Source organism: Cebus imitator, unplaced genomic scaffold, assembly GCF_001604975.1.
Source record: "Cebus imitator isolate Cc_AM_T3 unplaced genomic scaffold, Cebus_imitator-1.0 Scaffold3, whole genome shotgun sequence".
In the NCBI taxonomy this organism is placed as follows: Eukaryota; Metazoa; Chordata; class Mammalia; order Primates; family Cebidae; genus Cebus; species Cebus imitator.
The window spans coordinates 7,005,962-7,023,506 of record NW_016107318.1 but is presented as its reverse complement, the minus strand read 5'-3'; the positions used below and the strand labels follow the sequence as shown (position 1 = coordinate 7,023,506).

Below are 17,545 nucleotides of genomic sequence, written 5' to 3'. Positions count from 1 at the left end.
TTTGGGAAGAAAGGGGTAGTGACAGCACATGGGAAGAATTGGAGTTGAGTGAGGTTAGAGAGAGGTAGCAGCTTAGTTGGAATGTGGGAATGCCCAGCAAAGTAGTGTGATTTTGTTGTTGTTGTTGTTGTTTGTTTTTGAAAAGACACTTAACTGGGGTAGAATTCATTTGGGAAACTTTTTCAAACAGGGTCATGCTGTGGCCTAGGCTGGAGTGCAGTGGCGCAATCACAGATCACTGCGGGGACCTCCTGGGCTCAGGTGATCCTTCCACCTTAGCCTCCCAATTAGCCAGGACCACAGGTGCACACCACCATGCCTGGCTAATTTTCCAATTTCTGTAGAGACGGAGTTTCACCATGTTGCCCGGGCTGGTCTCAAACTTGTAGGCTCAAGCATTCCTCCTGCCTTGGCCTCCCAAAGTGCTGGAATTATTGGCAGTGAGCCACCATGCCCAACTGTGAAACATTTTATTGACTGACCACTGATGCCAGATGATGGATGTTAGAGAGACAAGAAAGATTTGGTGAGTGTAATGGAGAAGCAGAGAGGAGTCAAAGAGTCAATGACTCAGCCAGGCTCGATGGCTCATGCCTGTAATCCTAGCACTTTGGGGGAGGGCAAGGCACATAGGTCACTTGAGTCCATTAGTTTGATAGCAGTCTGGGCAACATGGCAAAACCCTGTCTCTACCAAAAAAAAAAAAAAAAAATTAGCCAGGCATGCTGGTGTGTACCTGCAGTCCCAGCTACTTGGGAGGCTGAGGTGGGAGGATCACCTAAGTCCTGGAGGTTGAAGCTACAGTCAACCATGATAGCGCCACTGCACTCCAGCCTGGGTGATAGAGTGAGATCCTCCCTCAAAAAAGTCAGTGACCTGTAAATTTGAAGTCAAAGTAATCACAGGAATGGTGCCATTGACAGGAATGTGAAAGTCAAAAGAAAGCTGGATTGGAAATTGAGAGGGAAAGGACCCTTATAGTTGTGCTAATTATGCAGTGATGGTGGCAGTTGCATATATAAACTGGTATTTGAAAGAATGAGCAGGACTCAAGCAAAGAGATCTAATGACATGAATTTGGGTAATATCCTTTAGAAAGACATCATGGGGTATAAAAGGTGAAGAGTGGGTTTTAGAGCAGGGTAAGAGGCTCTATTTAAATGGGACATAGTAGCAGCTAGAATTGAGGAAGGAGTAAGGTGGAGAAGAAGCATGGAGGCTGAAGAAGTGGGTGAATTCAAGAACAAGGTGGCCAGCTGTGTCAAGATTATCAGAGAGACCAGGGAAATGGAAAATTATTTTATTTTATTTCATTTCATTTTTTATTGTATTTTCCCATACAGAGTCTCACTCTGTTGCCCAGGCTGGAGTGCAGTGGTGCCATCTCAGCTCACTGCAACCTCTGCCTTCTGGGTTCAAGCAATTGTTCTGCCTTGCCTCCCAAGTAGCTGGGATTACAGGTATATGCCACCATACCCGGCTAATATTTGTATTTTTAGTAGAGGTGGGGCTTCACCATGTTGACCAGGCTGTTCTCAAACTCTTGACCTTGTGATCTACCTGCCTCAGCCTCCCCAAAGTGCTGAGATTACAGGCGTGAGCCACCATGCCCAGCTGGAAAATAATTTTAAATAACACTGGAAGTTCAAATATTTAAAGGAATGAAAGCAAGTAACCATAAAAGACACGATGAAACTCAGGGAGGGAAAAGGTAAATGTCTTCATTGCACATATTATATTTTGTTTCTTAATTTGGGTGGTTGATACACAGGTACTTATTTTTCCATAGGCCTGAAATGTTTTGTAATTAACAAATCATCTGTACAAAGAAGCAGATGGAAAAGACCTGATGGTACTGCAGCTTCTCTAAAGACCTAGGGTTCCCAGTGTTTTAATTGACTGCAGGATAATGAGACTTATCTTAGGAGACAATTTCTGCCACCTCAGCACTTTTCAGATACCCAGATTATTGTGCTTATTTCAGAGTGCCAGATTTTGAGAAGGGGCTAATAAAGAACCAATCTGAAAAACATACTACCTTAAAGGCTACCAGGAGTGTGAAAGATTTAGATCATGTCATAATATTAAAGGAAGCAGGGATATTTATCTGGAGATAAGGCCCGGAGAAGGTAAAGGAAAGAGTAATATGCAAAGTAGGCATCTCTAAATATTCGTGACAGGCTTCCCTGCAATGGAATGTAGAAAAAGGCACCGGTGTTCACACATTATGAATTTTGTCATTTTTGAAAGCCTACACAAATGACATGAACTACCAGTGAAGATGGGGAACTTCCTACACCTGGGAGTGCAGTTTTCTTTGAGAAGTAGTTCAGACAATGGGGTAATGGTTCCCTCTAATTTAAAACTCTATGTTCATGACAATAATAGCTTCAGGTAAGTCAGATGCATGACTGTTATGTTTTAGATGATTTTGAAGTTGGAAACAAGGAAAGTTTTCTTAAAGCTTTTCATATTTGAAGGACTAAGGATCACAGGCAGACACCTGTCATGTAATTTCCAGGTATTTAGGCTACTAGTATTATGAGCAAGTTAACTTTGTCCTAAGCCCTACAATTTGGAGAATATATTTTGGATATTGGTTTTTAATATGTAAAGGTTGGATGTTAAATATTTTTGATATGATTCCAAAGGAAAGAGTACTAGCATGCATATGTGTATATTATTTTTGTATCTATACATAGGTTTACTATATGTTATAGCCCTTCAGAGTATTTTTTAAGAATTAATTACTGTGATCTTAAATAGTAATCATACTTTCCCTCAGCCTTCTTCCTAGCATTGGGCACAATATTTTGGTAAGAAAAATGAGTTTTTATTACTAGACCTCTTCTCAGTCTAATATGCAAACTAGGTCACCCAAAGATAGGGGGAAACAGTGGTCTGGCACATGGAGAGTTTCACATGTCCTAGTTACAAACATGCTTACTAAGACATTTGTAATGAAGCAAAGTATCATTATACTAAAGTCAAAGAATAAAGATGAGTGATTTTTCCCACACACACTGCATCCAGATACAATAGTTGTTCACATACTCTTTCAGATAAGTGAATTATGACTTTTATGTTGTATAGAGACAGAGTAAAATACTGCTATTTCTTCCAATTAGTATACTGGGAATTCCCTTCCATACTAAGATTTACACATTTTTTTATGGCTACATATATTGAGCATAGTATAATTTATTTAGTTTCCAATTTTTCACTATCATAAAATGCTGCCATGAGCAACACTGTATATCTACTTGCATGCTTGTTCAATAGTTTCCTTAGGATAAATTTCTGGAAGTGAGATTGTTAAGCCAAAAGATAAAACACTTGTAGAGCCTTTATACAAACATGAAATTTCTTTGCCTTCCAGAAAGTTCGTACAACTTTATTCTGCCAGGATTGTTGCATAGGTACACACATGGCAATGTGGGTTGCTGCCTCCATCCCCCTGTCACCTACATCTGGCATTTCTCCCCATGTTATCCCTCCCTAACCTTCCCAACTCCCATTGTCCCTCCCTTTGTCCCCCCCCCAACAGACCCTAGCATGTGGTGCTCCCCTCCCTGTGTCCAAGTGTTCTCATTGTTCAATACTCGCCTATGAATGAGAATATGCAGTGTTTGATTTTCTGTTCTTGTGTCAGTTTGCTGAGAATGATGGTTTTCAGATTCATCCATGTCCCTACAAAGGACACAAACTCATCAATTTTTATGGCTGCATAGTATTCCATGGTGTATATGTGCCAGGCTTTCCTTGGCCAGACTATTGTCGATGGGCATTTGGGTTGGTTCCAGGTCTTTGCTATTGTAAACAGTGCCACTGTGAACATACGTGTGCATGTGTCTTTATAATAGAATGATTTATAATCCTTTGGATATATACCCAGTAATGGGATTGCTGGATCAAATGGAATTTTTATTTCTAGGTCCTTGAGGAAGTGCCACACTGTCTTCTATAATGGTTGAACTAATTTACACTCCCACCAACAGTGTAAAAGTGTTCCTATTTCTCCACATCCTCTCCAGCATCTGTTGTCTCTAGATTTTTTAATGATCGCCATTCTAACTGGCATGAGGTGGTGTCTCAATGTGGTTTTGATTCGTATTTCTCTAATAATCAGTGATGATGAGCATTTTTTCATATGTTTATTGGCCCCATATATGTCTTCTTTTGAAAAGTGTTCATATCCTTTGCCCACTTTTGGATGGGTTTGTTTTTTTCTTGTAAATCTGTTTTAGTTCTTTGTAGATTCTGGATATTAGCCCTTTGTCAGATGGGTAGATGGCAAAAATGTTTCCCCATTCTGTTGGTTGCTGGTTCACTCTAATGATTGTTTCTTTTGCTATGCAGAAGCTCTGGAGTTTAATTAGGTCCCATTTGTCTATTTTGGCTTTTGTTGCCAATGCTTTTGGTGTTTTAGTCATGAAGTCCTTGCCTACGTCTATGTCCTGAGTGGTTTTGCCTAGGTTTTCTTCTAGGGTTTTTATGATGTTAGGTCTTACGTTTAAGTCTTTAATCCATCTGGAGTTAATTTTAGTGTAGGGTGTCAGGAAGGGGTCCAGTTTCTGCTTTCTGCACACTGCTAGCCAGCTTTCCCAACACCATTTATTAAACAAGAAATCCTTTCCCCATTGCTTTTGTCAGGTTTGTCAAAGATCACATGGTTGTAGATGTGTGGCATTGCCTCCAGGGCCTCTGTTCTGTTCCATTGGTCTATATCTCTGTTTTGGTACCAGTACCATGCTGTTTTGATTACTGTAGCCTTGCAGTACAGTTTGAAATCAGGTAGGGTGATGCCTCTGGCTTTGTTCTTTTTGCTTAGGATTGTCTTGGCTATGTGGGCTCTCTTTTGGTTCCACATGGAGTTTAAGGTGGTTTTTTCCAGTTCTGTGAAGAAAGTCATTGGTAGCTTGATGGGGATAGCATTAAATCTATAAATTACTTTGGGCAGTATGGCCATTTTCACGATATTGACTCTTCAATGAGCATGGAATATTTCTCCATCTGTTTGTGTCCTCTCTTATTTCGTTGAGCAGTGGTTTGTAGTTCTCCTTGAAGGGTCCTTTACGTTCTTGTTAGTTATATTCCTAGGTATTTTATTCTCTTTGTAGCAATTGTGAATGGGAGTTTGCTCATGATTTGGCTCTCTGTTAGTGTGTTATTGGTGTATAGAAATGCTTGTGATATCTGCTCATTGATTTTGCATCCTGAGACTTTGCTGAAGTTGCTTATCAGTTTAAGGAGATTTTGGGCTGAGGTGATAGGGTCTTCTAAATATACAATCTAGTGGTCTGCAAATAGAGACAATTTAACTTCCTCTTTTCCTAACTGAATACCCTTTATTAATTTATTTTTTTTTCTTGCCTAATTGCTCTGGCTAGAACTTCCAATACTATATTAAATAGGCATGGTGAGAGAGGGCATCCTTGTCTAGTGCCACATTTCAAAGGGAATGCTTCCAGTTTTTGCCCATTAAGTATGATATTTGCTGTAGGTTTGTCATAAATAGCTTTTATTATTTTGAGATACATTCCGTTAATACCTACTATATTGAGGGTTTTTAGCAAAAAGGGCTGTTGAATTTTGTTGAAGGCCTTTTCTGCATGTATTGAGATAGTCATGTGGTTTTTGTCTTTGGTTCTGTTTATGTCGTGAATTACATTTATAGACTTCTGTATGTTGAACAAGCCTTGCATCCCTGGATTGAAGCCTACTTGATTGTGATGGGTAAGCTTTTTGATGTGTTGTTGCGATCAGTTTGCCGGTATTTTATTTAAGATTTTTGCATCTATATTCTTCACGGATATTGGCCTGAAGTTTTCTTTTTTTGTTGAGTCTCTGCCAGGTTTTGGTATCAGGATGATGTTGGTCTCATAAAATGCTTTCTGAAGGATTCCCTCTTTTTGGATTGTTTGGAATAGTTTCAGGAGTGGTACCAGCTCCTCTTTGTATGTCTGGTAGAATTTGGCTGTGAACCCATCTGGACCTGGACTTTTTTTGGTTGGGCTATTAATTGCTGCCTCAACTTCAGCCCTTGTTATTGGTTTATTCAGGGTTTCAACTTCTTCCTGGTTTAGGCTTGGGAGGGTGCAAGTGTCCAGGAATTTATCCATTTCTTCCAGGTTTACTGGTTTATGTGCATAGAGTTGTTTGTAGTAATCTCTGATTGTAGTTTGTATTTCTGTGTAATCAGTGGTGATATCCCCTTTATCATTTTTTATTGCATCTATTTGATTCTTCCCCCTTTTTTTATTAATCTGACTAGCAATCTATCTGTTTTGTTGATCTTTTCAAAAATCTAGCTCCTGGATTTGTTGATTTTTTTTTTGAAGGGTTTTTTTTTTTGTCTCTATCTCCTTCAATTCTGCTGTGATGTTAGTTATTTCTTATCTTCTGCTAGCTTTTGAGTTTTTTTGATCTTGCTCCTCTAGCTCTTTCAATTTTGATGATAGAGTATCAATTTTAGATCTTTCCTTCCTTCTCATGTGGGCATTTATTGCTATGAATTTCCCTCTAAACACTGCTTTAAATATGTCCCAGAGATTCTGGCACATTGTGCCTTTGTTCTCATTGGTTTCAAAGAACATCTTTATTTTTGCCTTCATTTCATTGTTTATCCAGTTGACATTCAGGAGCCAATTGTTCAGTTTCCATGAAGCTGTGTGGTTCTGAGTTAGTTTCTTAATTCTGAGTTCTAATTTGATTGCCCTGTGGTCTGAGAGACTGTTTGTTATGATTTCCATTCTTTTGCATTTGCTGAGGAGTGATTTACTTCCAATTACGTGGTCAATTTTAGAGTAGGTGTGTTGTGGTGCTGAGAAGAATGTATATTCTGTGGATTTGGGGTGAAGATTTCTGTAGATGCCGATTAGGTCCACTTGGTTCAGATCTGAGTTCAAGTCCTGGATATCCTTGTTAATTTTCTGTCTCATTGATCTGTCTAATATTGACAGGGAGTGTTAAAGTCTCCCACTATTATTGTGTGGGAGTCTAAGTCTCTTTGTAGGACATTAAGAACTTGCATTATGTACATGGGTGCTCCCGTATTGGGTGCATATATATTTAGGTTCCTTAGATCTTCTTGATACATTGATCCTGTTACCATTATGTAATGCCCTTCTTTGTCTCTTTTGATCTTTGTTGGCTTAAAGTCCATTTTATCAGAGACTAGGATTGCAACTCCTGCTTTTGCTTTTCATTTGCTATTTGTTTGAGAAATCTTCCTCCATCCCTTTATTTTGAGCCTATGTGTGTCCTTGCATGTGAGATGAGTTTCCTGAATACAGCACACCAATGGGTGTTGACTTTTTATCTAATTTGCCAGCCTGTGTCTTTTGATTGGGGCATTTAGCCCATTTACAAAGGTTAATATTGTTATGTGTGAATTTGATCCTGCCATTTTGATGCTAGCTGGATGTTTTGCCTGTTAGTTGATGCATTTTCTTCATTGTGTTGATGGTCTTTACCATTTGGTACGTTTTTGGAGTGGCTGGTACTGGTTGTTTCCTTTCTTTGCTTAGTGCTTCTTTCAGGAGCTCTTGTAAGGCAGGCCTGGTGGTGGTGAAATCTCTCAGCAATTGCTTGTCCATAAAGGATTTTCTTTCTCCTTCACTTATGAAGCTTAGTTTGGCTGGATATGAAATTCTGGGTTGAAAGTTCTTTTCTTTAAGGATGTTGAATATTGGCCCCCACTCTCTTCTGGCTTGTAGGGTTTCTGCAGAGATATCCACTGTGAGTCTGATGGGCTTCCCTTTGTGGGTAAGCCAACCTTTCTCTCTGGCTGCCCTTAGCATTTTTTCCTTCATTTCAACCCTGGTGAATCTGATGATTATGTGCCTTGGGGTTGCTCTTCTTGAGGAATATGTTTGTGGTGTTCTTTGTATTTCCTGGAATGGTGGCCTGGCTTGCTAGATTGGGGAAGTTTTCCTGGATAATATCCTGAAGAGTGTTTTCCAGCTTGGATTCATTCTCTCTGTCTCATTCAGCTACACCTACCAAATGTAGATTAGGTCTTTTCACATAATCCCATATTTCTTGGAGGCTTTGTTCATTTTTCACTCTTTGTTCTCTATTCTTGCCTTCTTGTTTTATTTCATTAAGTTGATCTTCAATCTCTGATATCCTTTCTTCTGCTTGGTCGATTCAGCTATTGAAACTTGTGTATGCTTTGCAAAGTTCCAGTGCTGTGTTTTTCAGCTCCATCAAGTAGTTTATATTCTTCTCTAAGCTGTTTATTCTAGTTAGCATCTCATCTAACCTTTTTCCTAGGTTCTTAGTTTCTTTGCTTTGCGTTAGCACATGTTTTTTTAGCTCTGAGATGTTTGTTATTACCCACATTCTGAAGCCTGTTTCTGTCAATTTATCAGATTCATTCTCCATCCATCTTTGATCCCTAGCTGGCGAGGAGTTGGGATCCTTTGGAGGAGGAGAGGCATTCCGGTTTTTGTTGTTTTCATCCTTTTTGCACTGGTTTCTTCCCATCTTAGTGACTTTATCTACCTGTGGCCTTTGTAGTTGGTGACTTTTGGATGGGGTCTCTTAGTTGACATCCTTTTTGTTAATGATGAAGTTATTTCTTTCCATTTTTTTCATTTTCCTTCTAACTGTCAGACCCCTCTGCTGCAGTACTGCCGGAGGTCCACTGCAGACCCTGATTGCCTGGGGATCACCCGCGAGGGATGCAGAACAGTATGGGTTGCTGCCAGTTTCTTCTTCTATTATCTTCATCCCAGAAGGGTACCTGCCAGATGTCATCCTGAGCTCTCCTTTCTGAGTTGTCTCTTTGGTCATATGGGGGTTGGGGACTGCTTGAGGAGACAGTCAGTCCCTTATAGAAGTTCAAGTGCTGTGCTGAGAGCTCCGTTGTTCCATGCAGAGCAGCTGGGCAGGTACTTTTAAGTCTGTTGTGGCAGAACTCATAACAGCCTCTTTTCCCAGGTGCTCTGGCCTAGGAAGGTTGGCTTTATTTATAAGTTCTTGTCATGCTGCTGCCTTTTTTCATAGATGCCCTGCCCCACACGGAGTAGTCTAGTCACAGTCTGCCAGCAGAGGCATTGCTGAGCTGCCACAGGCTCTGCTCAGCTGCTGTGTGAACTGCCTCAGTATCGGTGGACTGACTTGTTATTGGTGGACTGCCTTGGTAGTGGTGGTTGCCCTTCCCCGCACTGAGTGGGACCCTCCTAGATCCAGCTGTGCTTGCTGCGAAACTCTCAATCCAGAGGGTTTCAGATTGCTTATTTTGTGGGGGTGGTACCCACTAAGCCAGATTGCCTGGCTCCCTGTCTCTGCCCACTCCCTTTCAGTTGAACGGGCGGCTCTGTCTCCAGGCATTCAAGGCACCACTTAAAATGGCTGCCCAGATTTGTGTGAGTTTCTGTGTGCCAACCCGGCATCATCTGAAATCGCCATGCTGAAAACTCCTGGCACTTTTTGGCTGGGGAATCTCCTGGTCTGCGGGCAGTGAAAATTTGTTTGGAAATGTGGTGGGCACTCACCCTCTGCATCGTTCTTGCTGGGAACTGCACTCTAGAGCTGTTCCTATTTGACCATCTTGGATCCTCCAACCAAGACCATATATTTTTACTCACTTTTCTGTTGGGTTATTGTCTCTTTATCTTACTTGATACCATGTTAAACTTCACAGTTCATCAATTTCCTTTTTAGTTTTTCTTTATAGAACTTTAATGTTTCTGTGTGTTTAAATCTCTCAGTCTTTTGATAGTTTTGGCCTTTCTTATGCTTCCCTATCTATAGAGTATTTCAATGTTGCCTTTTGTTTTCTTACACTTTTATTGTTTCAATTATTTACACCCAAACTTTAATTTATCTGGCTTGATTCCATGGAAGATAGGAATTTATCTGTTTTTTTTCCTCTCTTTCAAATGATAAACTGTTGGTTTTCCCTAAACCAGTGAACCATGCTTTTTAAATAAAATCCCATCTTTGTCATATACAAAATTATTATATTTGGCTTTTTTTCTGGGCTTTCTGAAGGATTTATTCTATGTGTTAGTATTTTGCTTTTCCAGTATATCTACATGGCCTGATTTCAGCTTAGTTTATGATTTGGAATTCTAAAAATTTAAAGTAGTTACTCGGGAAATTTTAACTCTTATTGGAGGTTTGCAAAGCAGAAGGAGGAAATTTTGTCAGTGAAGAGAGTCAAAAGGACTTGTATTTGATTCTGATGCTGGGTAGCATTCATGCCAGAAGCAATTTTCTGATGTCTGGAACTTTTATACTTTTGCTCTACCAGTTACATGACACCTTGCATTTGCAGACCTCTCTCTGCTTGATTACCTCTGGATGACCTTTCCAAGAAAGCTGCTTGTTCAGTATTAAGATAGTTATACTGCTGTTTATATCATAATTTCTTCATGTTTATTTACAAAGTTTGAGTTTTTTTGAATCAAAAGATGGTGTTTCTGTTGTTTTACAACTGCGTAGGTTCCATTCAATATATAATTTATTGGAGACAAAAAGATACTTTGAAGAAACTCTGGGAACCATAATGAAACATGTTTTAGGTTTTATGTAATCCTCTGGCATATGTGTCTTCTAGGTACCATAAGGGAAAAAGGCAGGTGGCAGCAGTTCCCCCGTACACATTGGAGAATGTTTGAGTAGTGTCATCTTGTTTGGGTGAGGCTAGTGTTAGTAGTGACATCTATTGTTCCAGAGCCTATGGGCAGAACTGTGGAGTTTTGGGGCCTCCGAGTCTCTCTAACACTCCAGAGAATAGGGATGTGGGGAGGCTGTGACTTCCCACTCATCTTCCTTGATACATGTCTAAGTCTTGTCCCAGAAACATTCCTTAGGTGCTGCATTACAGCCACCTGCTCAAGGCTATGTATCCCACTAAGTTATTAATTTTCTTTCTTTTAGTTTTAATCACCCTTGAGAGTACACTTTGCCAACCTTCTATTTTTGAGTGTCAGGTGCGGGGTGTGTTTTTGAAGTCAGGCCAGCTTTTTCTTATAAATTCTTTGCAGCTTCCTTTTGTTCCACATTAATTAGTCCTGATTCCCTTGTGCCATCAAGGCCCCATCACCAGCCTTGAACAGACTTACACCCCTGGTGTTTCCCTGGTTTTATATCCCCAAAATATTCTCATGCTAAGTTTTTATCCCTTCACCTCTCTTTCTTCTCATGACAGAATTATTTGGAGTGATGGAAAATAAGTGATACAGTATTTTAATAAAGTAACACTCTATGGTCAAGTTTTGTCATCTGGCAGGGAATTCAAACACAGGCATATTAGTTACTGGAAGCATTCTGGGCAGTCTAGACTTACTTGCCCTGACCTGGATGTCTTGCCCCGAATTTGCTTCCTTTATTTCTGTAGTAGAGTGGCCAGCAGGGTGGTTAGAACTTTACATTTTGTGAACTCTCACCAGTGGATGTGCTTGTCTATAATTCTACTTAAATATTATGAGTTTTTTCCTATTATAGACCTGACCTTAACATGCTTCTTTGAGAATAGCCTATGTATTCACCAAGATGAAATTGAACTCAGCAGGTTAAAATGTGACTGGAATAACTGAATCAAGAGGTTTGTAGAAAGGTTTTTCTCAGTAGGGATTTTAGTCGTTTGAACAAGGATTTGAAATAAGTCCAGCAGGTGTCTAAGAATACATTCAGTAGTCTTTTTTTTTTTATTTTAAGTTCTTATTAAAAGAGATTTTTCTGCTTTTCTTTTTGTCCTAAATGCCAGTAGTAAAACCAGGGAGATTTCTCTGGAATTCTTGAGGCCTTTCCCTGCCTTTTCTGTGGAAGATGCTCTTTTAGTATAGAAATGGCTTTTATTTTTATTTTTTAAAATTAATAGAACTTTTGGGTATTTTTTTTGTTTTGGCTTTTGTTTTATTTTTGAACAGATACAAATATTCATCACCCAGGCTGAAATACAGTGGCATGAAAATGGCTCACTGAAACCTCCACGTCCTGGGCTCACTTGATTCTCCTGCCTCAGCCTCCCGAGTAGCTGGGATTACAGCCACCATGCCCAAACCCTATCTCTACTAAAAATAACTTTTGTATTTTTAGTAGAGATAGAGTTTCACCATGTTGGCCAGGCTGGTATCCAACTCCTGACCTCACGTGATCTGCCTGCCTTGGCCTCCCAAAGTGCCGGGATTATAGGCATGAGCCACAGCACCCAGCCAAATCTAATAGAGGTTAATAATTGCATTCAAGGGGTAACCTTAAGATTTGGCCAACTCAAATTCAACAGACCAGAATCCCATAAGCAATCAGTCCCCTTTCCCACTTAAATAGAATTGGCTTTTAAGTAAATCACCAGAGAACTGTCACCTGAGCAAGAAAAATGACCATTGTTATTTGGACCAAAATGTTTCTTTCACATAGAACTTTTAAAAAAGCCTATTTACATTTATGCTGTGCTTGTGTGGTAGTGTGATTGAGGTCACATTCATTTTTAAACTGAGTTGGTAATGTCTTGGAAGCTGGTGTGTGATCTACCTACTTCCGTTGCTTTTCTCCCTTCTCAGGTGTGGTTTCAGAATTGTAGAGCACGCCACAAGAAACATGTCAGTCCTAATCACTCCTCCTCTGCCCCAGTCACAGCAGTCCCACCCTCCAGGCTGTCTCCACCCATGTTAGAAGAAATGGCTTATTCTGCCTACGTGCCCCAAGATGGAACAATGTTAACTGCGCTGCATAGTTATATGGATGGTAGGTATCCCAACATTTAACAGCTGTCTCCCAAGCAATCAACAACTGGTAACTTCTAGTATTAGATTATTGATACAATTCACATTTTGAAATATTACCTCAGTAGTAGCTGAAAAATATTGTGGGGGGTACAGTAGGGAACAAAACATTTTACTTCTGTGATTACATTTTAAGGAAGAAGTTTAATACTCACTTTGCAGCTAAGTTGCAAATATTGATAATGACTCTTAATGCTTGATTTTTACTCAGAAATTTTTTTGTTTTTACCAATATGTGCTTAAATACTTTATTATGATCAGAGCAAGTGTTCACACTCAGAACTTTAGATGGGAGTTTAATAAGTTTTGCTACAAAAATTTTTTTTAATTGAAGCAAATCATACGTTTAAAAGAGTGCATATGTAATAACCATACAGCTTGATGAATTAATAAAATGAATGTATCCATATAGATACTGCCCAAAAAAAGTAGCAGACTTAATTAACATTTCAGAAGCCTCTCTTATGCCTTTTTCTAATTATTGTCCTTTTCTCCCAAAGTAACATAGCACTGACTTCTAAAACCATCTTTTAGTTTTGCCCTTTTTTGAACGATACAGAATGTATTATGTGTCTCACTTCTTTCAATTACATTGTGAGATTCACCTATATTATTGTGAGAATCAGTTATTTGTTTTCATTGTTATACAGAAATCCACTGTGGGAACATACCACAGTTTTTCTGTTTCCTGGTTGATAGATATTTGTGTTTTTTCCAGTTTGTGCTTTCATGAATTTACTGCTATGGACTTTGTTGTACATGCCTTTTGTGCACATTAATTCACATTTCTATTAGATATGTACCTGGGAGTGGCACATGAGGTCATGAGCTACGTGTATGCTCAACTTCAGTCATTCTGACAAACAGTATTTCATAGTGGTTGAACCAGTTTACACCTTGACCAGCAGCAAGGTTCAAGGTACACCAACACTTGGTATGGTATAACTTCCTAATGTTAGCAAATTTGATGATAGTGTAGTGCAATAATATTTTAATTTGCCTTTCCCTGATGACTGAGAATTTTTTCATCGGGCATTTGTATATTCTCTTTTATGAAGAGATGTACAAGTCTTTCTGTCTATTGACCTACTGGCTTGTCTTTATTATTATTTAAATTGATCTGCCTTAGTTCTTGACATAATCTGCATATAATTTTTGATAATTATATGTGCTTAGAATATTTTCTCCTGCTCAGTAGGTTCGCTTTTTCTACTCTTAATGGAGTGTTTCATTGAGCACAAGTTCCTAATTTTAATGTAGTTTATTTCATACTTCCTTCATGAGCAGTCCTTTTTTTGGTGACATGTGAAAGAAATTGTTTCTACTCAAAGATAATGAAGATATATCTTTTATGATATCATATAGAAACTTTGTTTTACCTTTGCGTAGATTTACAGTTCATTTGGAATTGAATTTTGTGTGTGGTATGAGATAGGAAGTGAAGCTTTTTTGTTATGTTGATGAAAATAGAAAATTTCAAGCTTCTCTGTACAGACACATTTGCCATAAATCAAGTGTCCCCTTGTGTCAATTTTTGTACTTTCTGTTTTATTGGTCTATTTATTTTTGTGTTGCTACCTAACCATTCTTATCATGCTAGGTCTATAATTCTTAATATCTGATAATACAATTCTTCCTATTTTGTTGTTATTCAAGTTTGTATTGCCCATTTCTTGGCCCTTTGTATTTTCGTAAAATTTACCTACTTGTCAATTTCCACCCCAAAAGGAAAAGCAATTAAGATCTTGATACAGTCTATTACAGCAACTATATTGATCAATTTTAGGAAACTGCCATCTAAACAGTATTCCATACCATGGACTTTAGTATGTCTTTGCATTTATTTAGATCATCTTTAAATCATCTCTTATGATTTAGAGTTTTCTGTTTATTAATCTTGCACATCTTCTCTAAGTATTTCTTTTGATGCAGTTGTAAGTGGTATTTTCTCTATACGTAGAAATTTGGGTTGTTAGTTATTTTCTTTCAGCACTTTGAAGTTATAAGTACCTTGTCTTCTGATTTTCATTATTTGTTTTGCATATGGAAGCTAGTTAACCTGGCCCCATTTATTGGTAAAGTCAGATATTGACCTTCTTGCTTCTTTGAAAATAAATCTTTTTTCCTCAACTTTTCTCTTTGTGTTTGTCTTGTAAAAGTTTTATCATACTGTGCCTAGGTGTGCTTTTTGAATATGTAGTTTGATGTCTTTCATTATGGAAAATTCTCAGCTTTTGTCTCCTTAAATATTGTTTCTGTTCCTATGAAAAAAATTTCACATTTTCTTTTGAACAATTTTTCTAGTTCACTAATACTCTCTATATCTAATATCCTGTAAAAAAAAATCATCCAATAAGTTCTTAATTTTATTTGTGTTTTTCAGTTTTAAGGTTTCCGTTTATATTCTGAAATCATCCATTTTGTCACTTTATCCTTATTTAAATTGTTATACTAATTATAGTGATACTAAAGCTCATGTCTGATAACTGCAATATATGGATCTTTGGTGGGTCTATTTTTTTTCTTCCTATTTTCTTTCAAGTCAGTCATGTCTTATTATTTGTCTTGTTATTTGCTGTTGCATTTCAGATGTTGAATATGAAAAATAAAAATAATTTGAGACTTTGAATGATAACCTTCCGCTAGAGAAGGTTAGTTTTACTCCCAGAAAGTCAGGACAAGGCGAAATCAACTTAATCCAATCAGGCACCAATCCTCAGGAGGGCTGGTATATTTTTGTTTTACTATTCCTTTGATTTAGCCCTTTGGAATCACAAATGAATCCCTGTTTTGTTTTCTTTTGTCGTTTTTAACTAAGGCTTCTCCTTCTCAGCGGGCCCTGCTCTTGAATTTTCTCACCACTCTGCCAAAGTCTAACTTCTGAATGCTCTGCTAAACTTCTCAGCCTATCAGACATTTGTTTTGTTTTAAATTGTCATCATCCTTGTGGGAGAAAAAGCATCCTTATTTCCTTTCCCTCCATTCTGGGACTTGACTTTGTAAGTCCTCAATACTTAAGTGTCTTTCAGATGCCTTCAAACAGATTTTTTAAAGTTTTATCCAGATTTCCTAGATGGTCTCAGAGAAAGGTTTGGTTTGAAGCAACGTAGCCCTTGCTGAAAGCAGAAACTTCCAAGTTTTGGTTTAGTAAAAAATCAGAGCCTGTACCATTGTTGCCATTTACTTATACTAGTATTAAAATTGATTGTGTTCACATGAAAGACAGTAGTGTTGCCTGAGTCCAGTGTGTTTTGATGTATGCCTAGGGAGGAGGTAATTAAACATTAATGAAAGAAACTTGAGGAAGATCGTCCTATACAAACACCTTCATGAGAAAGCCAGCAGCATCTCTGAAGTTGAACCCATCCCTTTCTAGCTGTAGAGTGAAGTGCAGTGAATGGGGTATGGATGGAGGACATTAAAGTGGCAAAATACTGTGGCCCCAAATAAAGATTTTGGGGTAAATCTGTTCCTGGACTCTTACTATGCTGAATGTTAATGCTGCAGCTGAGGTGAGTGGAATGAGTGTAGCTTGGTGCCCTCAGCTACAATGAGTGATGAAAACATTGCCTTGGATTGTTTTTGTTTGTTTATAAATCAGTTTTATTCACCATACAAAACTGATCCACAAATTTCTTTCTATTTTGTAGCTCATTCACCAACAACTCTTGGACTCCAGCCCTTGTTACCCCATTCAATGACACAACTGCCAATAAGTCATACCTAATTCTTTTTTCAGGGATAGAATTGATTAAGGATATGAATTTGTCGTTTCTTATGTATAAAATACCATTGAAAAGATATTACTGTTAATTTTTTATTTAACACGTAAAGCATTTCCAACATCACTTTGCTGCCCAGGTATGTATCTGTAGTTGGCCTGCAAGACACTTTTATTGATTCTTCATTTTTGTAAAACTTATGTTTACAAGAAGAAAACAAATCAAAACATTTTTTGTATTGTCTGGAAATAGTTCACTCTAGTGTGTATCTGTTAATTTATTTGCCATCAAAAGAGCACTTTGCCTAAAAGAAAGGACTGACAAGTGTGCAAAATGTTTACAATCTTTTGTGAAATTGTAGTTTATCATTAGTTTGTATCTGTAAGTTATTGTTATAAATATTACCTGTATTTTTTGTTATATACAACTTTATACTTTAAAGCTTGTATCTGTGAATTTGCAACTGAAATTTATTTTGCCAATGTTTTCTGAATGAACTGAATAAAGCTTCTGTTGTAGCATGCCATGCAAACACATTATTGTGTTTGTGGTTGATGAATTATGGCTGTAAATAACACTATAGTTTAATAAGCCCACCATTCTGAGTTTATTAAACATTTTCCATTCTTGTGAAAATTTCAATCAATTTGTCCTTTTTGTGTGTTTTCAGCAGTAAGCTGACTTTAGTCTCTTTAAAATCTAACAACTAATAATTTTTAAAAGTATTGTGTTTTGAGCTGTGTTGTATGAGTACATTTGAGTAGTAAATGAAGACATTAAAACTAATTTGGCAAAAACTCTCTTTTAGGCCAGCTAATAAAATCAATGTGAAAGAGAAGGCAGAATGCATTTCAGAATGGCCTTTGGAGGGTATTAGGAGCCAGAAATGAAATATGGGCCATAATATATTTCTGTAGGAGTGAAAAAGGAGAACTAAAAGTATCTGAAGTTTATGAGCAAGGTTTCTAGAGCAAGAACTCTTTGCATTTTCTTCTTAGTGGATTCTTTTTAGGGATTGTGACTCTCGGAGCTGAAATCTAAACCCCAGGACTTTATCTTGTGTGGCAATGGAATTACAAATTT

The 17,545-nt window shown here is 38.0% G+C and overlaps 1 protein-coding gene across 1 annotated transcript in view; it reads left to right on the top strand.

Annotated features, from left to right (window-relative positions):
* LHX8 (LIM homeobox 8) overlaps positions 1-17,104 on the top strand; it is a 32,040-nt gene extending 14,936 nt beyond the window's left edge. The window contains exons 7-8 of the mRNA XM_017530603.2: positions 12,519-12,702; positions 16,391-17,104. Coding sequence (XP_017386092.2) covers positions 12,519-12,702; positions 16,391-16,467 — 261 coding nt within the window. The 3' untranslated portion in view covers positions 16,468-17,104. The remainder of the gene's footprint in view (positions 1-12,518; positions 12,703-16,390) is intronic.
* Positions 17,105-17,545: the final 441 nt, after the last annotated feature.